Source organism: Chrysochloris asiatica, unplaced genomic scaffold (assembly GCF_000296735.1).
Source record: "Chrysochloris asiatica unplaced genomic scaffold, ChrAsi1.0 scaffold00067, whole genome shotgun sequence".
Lineage (NCBI taxonomy): Eukaryota > Metazoa > Chordata > Mammalia > Afrosoricida > Chrysochloridae > Chrysochloris > Chrysochloris asiatica.
In genome coordinates, this window is record NW_006408585.1 from 14300045 (window position 1) to 14308679 (window position 8635).

The window sequence follows — 8635 nt, forward strand, 5'->3', positions numbered from 1 at the left end:
AATTTCTTCATGTTGGTTTGCTGACTGAATGTCTTCTTTGGTGAAATGTTGATTCATGTCCTGTGCCCATTTTTAAATTGAGTTGTCTTTTTCTTGTAGATGTATTGTAGTTTCCTATAAATTTAGAGATTAGTTCCTTGTCTGATGTGCCATTGCAAAAAAAATTTTTCCCAGTGAATTTCTCTGTCAGGCCTCTTTTTGTTGTCAAAGCTGTTCACAAGATGGTCAGGTCGTGTCTGGTCAGCCAGTCACCATTCAGTCTCCCTCTCTCGCCATCTCTGCTCAGCTTCTCATTCCAGGAAGCATTCTATCTACATCTTTAACCTTTCTTCTTAAGTTCAAGGTGCCAACTCAGTGTGTCCCTGTATAGGGTTTCCAAGGAGTGACTGGTGGGTTTAAACCACCAACTTCACGATTAGCAGTCCCATGCTTATCTTTCAGCGCCACACCAGGACCCGTAAACAATGCTATGCTTAAGGATTTGGAATTTATTTTGCAGTATATTGAGAGCCAAAGAAAGCTAAATGATGTATTATTATCAAGTTAGTGTAAGATTACCTTGACATTGAAGGTTATAGTCTGGAAAGGAAAGTATTTATAGATAGGAAGACCTGTCGTGAGACTTGCATGATAAAATAAGTGGGGTGGCATAGGTAAACTGGGACAGTCGGTTTAAAATAGACAGGGTCGCTATGGGTCGGAACTGACTCGACGGCACTTAACAACAACAACAACAACAACAAGATTTTTAAGTACTATGTGTAGTGGGGGAAAGTACATCATTATGTTAACTAATAAATTTCACCAATAATTGTGTTTCCTTCAACTTACACTGTAGAATGGCTGGATTTTGGCTTTTTTGTTGTACTAGAGAGCAACCTGGTTTTTGTCTCATTATTAATTGTCATCATGGCCCCTGACTCCTGGTGATCCCATGTACAAGGGAACTAAATGCTGCCCAGTCATTTTTGTTGTTGTTGTTAAGCGCTGTGAAGTCGGGTACCAACCCATAACGACCCTGTCTAGGGTTTCCGAGGAGCAGCTGGTGAGCTTGAACTGCAGGCCTCCCAGTTCAAGCAGACTTTGCAGTCCAATGCATTAACCAGCAGCACTCGTGTACCATCCCCATAAGCATTTACAGATCGGACAATTATGATTGATAGAATTATCATTGCTGATTTTGGGAAATAGACCTCTAGACATTTCTTCCTAGTGAGTTTTAGTCTAGAAACTCTGCTCAAACCTGTTTAGCATCATAGCAACATGCAAGCCTCCATTGATAGACAGGTGGTAGCTTTGTATGAGGCACATTGGCCAAGAAATGAACTCCAGTAACCATATGTTGTTTTTGTTAGGTGCCACTGAGTTGGTTCTGACCCTGTGCACAACTGAACGTATCATTGGCTCATTGGCTGGTCCTACACCATCCTCACAATTGTTACTTTTGAGCCCATTGCTGCTGCCACTGTGCCACTCCATCTCATTGGGATCTTCCTCTTTTTCACTAACCGTCCACTTAGTAAGCATTATGCCCTTCTCCAGGGACTGGTCTCTCCTGATAACATATCCAAAGTATGAGAGACAAAGTTTCACCATCCTGGCTTCTAAGGAACATTCTGGTTGTACTTCTCCCAACACAGATTTGCATGCTCTTCTGGTAATACATGATACTTTCCAAAATTCTTCTGCAACACCATAACTCAAATGCATCGATTCTTCTATGGTCTTCCTTATCCGTTGTCCAACTTTCACAAGCATTGTCCAGCTTTCACTAATTGTGCAACTTATTCATTGACCAACTTTCACAAGCATTGAAAGTACCATGGCTTGGGTAAGGAACACCTTAGTCCTCAAACTGACTTTTGTGCCTTAGAACACTTTGAAAAGGTCTTGTACAGCAGATTTGCCTAATGCAGTGTGTCATTTGATTTCTTGACTGCCGCTTCCATGAGTGTTGGTGATTGACTCAAGCTAAGTGAAGTCATTGACAACTTCAGTCATTTTTTGCATTGACCATGGTGTTCTGCGGTGAAGCCTTTGAGTGTCCAGGTGGAAGGCAAGAATTCTACCACTGAACCTCTATTGCCTCCCCTTAGTTTCTATCAGCACTAGGTTTTCTTAGAGATTTGATCTCCGCTTTCTTAGTGGCAATGGACTAATGTGTAATCATGAGATTGAAACCAAATTGCCAGCCTTAGAAAACTATGCTATAAAGTATCCCTTTATAAGAAAGTTACAGAGATCCTAATATTCTGGTTTGCTTGCTTGCTTACTCCCTCCCCACTTTGCCCAGCTAATCATATTAATGAGGATTCTAATACCTTAAAGATGTTAGAAATTTTTTGCAATTTCTTCTCTCTCTTAACTGAGAAATAAGAGTTACTTTTTAACGGGCTGTCTTAAACTTAATTTGAATAAGGCCAGACCATGAAAAATAGGAATTTAAGTTTGCCATCATGAGGCAGAGAAGTAAAACTTGCCAGTTCTGTTTTGTTTTTTGTTTTTTTTTAACATGACATTCTTTTGATTGTTTTTAGACTATTTCCTCTTCTGTACGTATTACAAGGTCAAAGGCCAAAGAGCAAATGGAGCAGACTAAGGTACGGTTTAATAATCAGTGGATAATCTGTTACTAAAATAGCAAATTGTATTTTTTCCCTCAAATGAAGTAAATTCATTTTTAATCTAATCTCTTCCCAGGAGTAGTGATTAGTTTGCTAGAGTTAACAGGTACCAAAATCACTAGTTTGGTATGGTGAAATAGAGTAGCTTTTGACTAGATACTAAAGAAATGATTATTTAAAACATTCTGTGTTCCAGCATCCTTTATGAGATCTATACCAAACTTTGTTTATGTATTACTATTCGTTTCCATTTGTTGTACTTCTGTTACATGTTTGTGGCAAGTCAACATGAAATGCAGCCAGGAATGTGAAGCTTTGTAGGTTGGGTGTTACAAATTTAGGACTTTACAAAACACCACTGTGGGTTGAGGAGGGTTAGGAGGGTTACTGAAGTAAAGTGGGCTAGGAGGACAGAATATCCTGTGAAGAAACTAAGTTTCAGGTGAAGAAACTAAGTTTCAGGTGGTCAACAGAATTTTCATTACAGCTGTGTTCCTGGAACGGTTCTGGTCTCTGTCTGGTGAACAAAACAAACACAATTCTCTGTTGTCATGAAGCTTACAGATAGGGTGAGACTGGCAATAAAAATAAATATATAGTATGCCATTTGGAGGGGTCCTGATGTGGCACTGTGGCATAGAGTACTAGACCACAAGGGCAGCAGTTCAGATTCACCAGCTGCTCCTGGGAAGCCCTACACAGGGCCTCTCTGAGTCGGGACTGAATCAGTGTCACTTAACACCATGTCAAACGGTAATAGGTACTAGGGAGGAGGTCATAAAGAGAACGGAGAGGATGCAGAGTATTGGGAATAGGAATGTGGTAGAGTATTGCTGGGGCAGTCTGGGAGGATCTCACTGAGATCATAGCATTTTAAATGAATTCTTCATTTCTTAATAAAGCTACTGGGAAGAGCTTTCTATCTAGGATAAGAACTTTCGAGGGAAAACTTAAAGCTCTTGAAGTTAGAGCTGCCTGAGCTATATCCTGAGATAATAGTCAGTTGTTTTTAGTAGATTAGGATGTTAACATTTTCTAAATTCTAGAATTCTAAAAAGGATGTAAAAAATTTCTATGATGGAACAATTTTTGTTCACTTCCTGTTATGTAGGGGATCTTTTGGCTGGGTCACAATTTGTAAATATCAGGTGAAGGTCATCTATAAATCAAAAAAATAATTTGGTTCATTATGCAATTAAATCACATAGCACTTACTGTTTTAAATAGATACATAATGGGAGGACTTTTCAAACAATCCATTCTGGTCAGAGACCAACTTCTGAGAAGAAAGTGTTGGAGAAAGAGAAGAAAGGTAGGTTACTAGCAAGTATATGCTCTGATGCTACCACAGAAACTAAAAATTCTAGATAACATATGATTTGATGTTCCCCTCCAGTAGCTGCACAGCTTGTAGTCCCTACAGCAGTGAGAATGACTCGATCAGCTACTCAGGCAGCAAACCAGGTTGGCAGGGCAGTCTCATCTACCACAATAAGGAAGCCGGTCTCAAGAGCTACGAAAGGTAAGAACTTTTTCTTGATTCATTACTACACTCGAATGCCTTAACCCTTGTGGTTTATTTATTGCTCATTTGTCAAAAAGTCCTTCCTTGAGTAGGAGAGAAGTAGGAATTCAAACTGGAAGGTTTTAATTCCTTGAGGTAGGAGGTTCAGTGCCTTGCCATACAGAGAAAGGGTGCTTAGTACACAGTGTGTTCTCAAATGGTGCGGTGCCTGCATCTGTGTGGGCAGTGAGTGCTTCAGAGGGGACACAAAAATTAGTTCACCCATTTGGTAGAATACTCTGTGGCTATTAAGAACAATATTATAAAAAACATACTTCTTGACATAGCTTATGATGTATTAACATGGGAAAAGAAAAACAGGTTAAACTCCGAACAGTATGATAGCAATTCTATTAAATAGCATATGAATATGTGAACTTAGGAAAAATCTAGAAAAACATACCCTGAATATCTTCTTGTTGTCAAGTGCCGTTGAGTCGGTTCCAACCCATAGTGAACCTGTATAGGGTTTCCAAGGAGCAGCTGGTGAGCTTAAACTGCCAACCTTGCAGTTCAAACGGCTTTGCAGTCTGGTGCATTAACCCACGGTGCCACACCAGGACCTTGAATGTTAGTAGTGATTATTAATGAGTAATGGAATGTTGGTTAGTCTGGTTTATTTATTTATTTATTTTTGCATAGTGTTGGTTCTTTGTACTTTTCTGTAGTTTCTCTAATAAGGATGTATTTGATTTTCAGAGAATTAAGGTAAAACATCTTTGATTTGTTTTTAAAACATGTGGCCTCTTATAGACAGCAATTTCACTTTTCTAACTTATAGACAGCAATTTCACTTTTCTAACTTAATTTTTAAGAAGACTTTAATCATGAAAATCCTTCAAGACATATATTCCTACGGTTGTTGTTTTTTTCTTTATTAAAATTGCACACTACTTTCCATGCAGTGTTTTCTAGCTACCCAAAATGAATATTTCATTTCATTTTTATTTTAGGTAATGAACTAGAAAGAAAGTCACCAAATAAAGGAAGATCTGTCAAAAAGACAGAAACAAAACCTGACAAGGTAGAGTATACACATCTACTTAATTCTAGAAAGTTTGAAAATCTCATTGCTACTTTTATAAAATTGAAATTAGCAAGCAAAACTGCTTCAAGAAATTAATCTGTATGGTGTTTTTAAAAAACCTTTAAATCGTAAGTAAGCTTCAGATGATTTGCTGTATTTTTGTTTGTTTGCTGTTGTTGCTTTTTCTCCAAATTATCTTAATCTCAAAATTTAGAGCATACTTCGGTTAACAGAAGATGGATAAAAATAATATGCTAAGACAAGCATCCTTTAGGAATTAGTTAAGAGATAGATGCATTGATTTTGGATTTAGTTGGGCCTGGATTTGAATATTTTCTTGGCTTCCAATTAGCTGCATAAGCTAGAGAAAGTGTATTATATATCTCTAACATAGGATGCCTACAGAATATCTACATGTAATTTTAATAGTTAAATAAGGTAATATTTCTGATAAGATGTAGCATAGTGCCTAATGTTGTTAAATGCCTTCGAGTCAGTTCTGACTCATATCAACCTTATATAGGTTTTCAAGTAGGCTTGTGGGTTTCAACTGCCGACCTTGTGGTGTAGTCCAGTTCTGATCCTATAGTGTCACACCAGGACTCCTGTAATGCTGAATAGGGTCCTCAAAAATTAGCCACCATTTTGAGGAGCCAGTTCCTTGGCTTGTAATCTATGCTACATATAATTCCTTAACCTTAATTTTTTTTTTTTTTCCCAACATGTAAAGGTACCTGGCTAGATTCTTAATAAAAATCAAACACAGTTCCTCCAAGGAAGGCAATACAGGGCCTATCTTCACAGATGAAGCTGCTGGACTTAAGAGCTCCCTCCTTAAGAGTCATTTCCCCTGAAAGATTACTAATTACTAATTTTTACTTTCACTGTCACACGGCCCTCAATGATAGTATCACCACATTAACTCTCGTCTTGAATCCCCTGTTGTCAGATGCTATGGAATTGGTTCCGATTCCTAGTGACCCTTTGTACAACAGAACAAAACACTGCCCAGTCTGGGGCCGTCCTCACCATTGTCGTTTTGTTTGAACCCATTGTTGTTACCACTGCCTTGTAATTAAGGGATTCCCTTTTTAAGTGCTGTTGAGTTGTACGTAACTTATAGTGACCCTGTATTGGATTTCCAAGGAGCGACTGGTGGGTTTGAACCACCAACCATGTGGTTTACAATCCAATGCTTATTTTAAAGTGCCACACCAGGATAGATAATAAAAATGCAAAGGAAATAACCTCAAGCTAGATCATTTTCCTTAGGAGAAACAGTGTACTCATCTTTAGCTGGTGATTCTCTCCCATGCTTACCCTCTCCAAATCTCTCACTACCTACACATAAGACATCGAGGTGTTGCAGCTTCTAGGTTTTGATTATGTCAGGGGGACTGTGCTCATTCCTGCCCATAGATTCTTATCCCCATGGCCACATGGGATCATAGGAGAACACAATGTAAGATGCACAAATAGAATAGGAATACTAATAATGTATTTTTTAAGTTCTGGCCACATTCCTTGCCTGTCAGCTAAGTGGAGAAGGTAAATTAAAATTAGAGTAACAATAATGGGTAACATGCCAGTGCCCATCTCTAAATGCCTTGGCTGACAAATGTCCACTCTAACCTCAGTGTTTCTAAGTAGAAGTATAAACTAACCAGTTTTTAATGCGTCAGTTCTGACTCATGATGTTCCATGTGTGTCAGAGTAGAACTGTCCTCCATGAGGTTTTCAGTAGTTGAGCTTTGGAAGGTAGATTGCTAGACCTTTCTTCTGATGTATCTGTAGGTGAACTTGAACTACTAGACCATCAGTAACTAAGATCAGGTTATACTGCCATTGGAATTACAAGTATATAATAGGACTTTTGCCTCGTCTGACAATTGGCTTTTTTCCGCAACCTGTATGGATAGATTAAACCTGGGTAGGGGTGAGGGGAGATGAGAAATAAAAGGAAGACACAGACATACTTAAAAATAGTACAGTTGGGACCAGGTGGGATGCAGCACTTGGATGGAGATACTGCGACATAGACCTAGGCAGCAAGTTTATTGTATACACAGCTTAAGGGGAGGTTCTTGGGGGCAGGGAAAAGAATAATGTTTGGTGTTATTGATGCATGCATTAAGCAGGACTTTGTTAGAAGAATGTAGTTGCTAGGGAAACAGAGACAGGGCAGCTAGAATGTTGTGCAGGCTGAGCCGAAGGACATAGCTAAGTATAAGGAAAGACCTTGCAAGTTTTTTGTCTCTTGAAGCAGCCTTGCATGTTTTTTAGTTGCGGGGGATTTTGACTTGGAAGCAGCCCGAGTTTCTGGACCGCAACTGTTTAGTTGCAATCCTTTGATTAAACTACCCCCAAATCAGGGACCTTCGGCTCAGCTGCTCACCACAGACTTTATTTTGTCTAAGTGGTGCTGTAGCTTCTCAGTCATTATTAGAAATGCTTTGCTATATGATAGCCGGGTAGTTTAGAAAGATGTTGTTATTGTTCTTAAGTGCCATCAAGTTGGTTTTGACTTATAGCGACTCTGTATAGTTTGTTAAATATACTACCACAGGATCCGTGAAGTGTACTAGTATTGATAACTTAATGACATTATCTATTCGTGCAATGATGCATGGGTGGGAGTGAAGTTTAATAGTTGGGGTTTATCTCATTTAATTAATTCCAGTCCCTCATAGGCTTTGATGTTTGTGTTCTGTGAGTTATTGAAACAGACTTTTCCTGGCTTTTTACAGAGGTGGTATTTGAGGAATCAGCTTTTAAAAATAAGTTTTCAAAAAGAAACAGAAAACTTTATATCTAATACTTTTTACCTTTTCCCCCAACCTTTTGAGATATCTATTATCTTTTACCTTTTCCCCCAACCTTGCACCTCTTTTTATTTCCTTCTCCATTTTGTGTGTAATTTCTAAGCCAAAAGTTTATCTGTGGCCTCCTTGCTTTGCACCTGTTCAGACTCAATAATAAAGCTTAACTTCTAGATGCATATTTAGTGCTGATTCACAGAAATAGTACATGTAGTAGGAAAGTGAAATGAATGTTCATTAACAAAACAAAAGAATGTTCATTAACAAAATGAAAGCTGTAAATGAACTCAATTCCTTATGAGAACTTGACTCCTTTAATAAACAACCTATTTGGTATCTAGTGTGTACTTTATATGAATTGTGTCTATATATACATTGATCAAAGGGAGATCTTTAAGATATTTATCTGTAAAACATTTCCTATGAAGTCATGTTACTTACAAAAATAGAACTATATTAGGCTTGAGTTACTTTGTCATAAAAAATCAAGAACTTAGAAACCTCCAAAGATTAAGTTTAAATACCAAATAACAATTAAATTGACTTAAATAAGAAAAGGAGCTCTGGTAGCGTAGTGGTTATGAATTGGGCTGCGAACCTT

General features: G+C 38.2%; 1 protein-coding gene across 1 annotated transcript in view; it reads left to right on the forward strand.

Moving 5' to 3' along the window:
• DLGAP5 (discs, large (Drosophila) homolog-associated protein 5) overlaps positions 1–8635 on the forward strand; it is a 54226-nt gene that overhangs the window by 12514 nt on the left and 33077 nt on the right. The window contains exons 4-7 of the mRNA XM_006864645.1: positions 2538–2600; positions 3852–3936; positions 4024–4146; positions 5142–5212. Of these exons, the coding sequence (XP_006864707.1) occupies positions 2538–2600; positions 3852–3936; positions 4024–4146; positions 5142–5212 (342 nt within the window). The remainder of the gene's footprint in view (positions 1–2537; positions 2601–3851; positions 3937–4023; positions 4147–5141; positions 5213–8635) is intronic.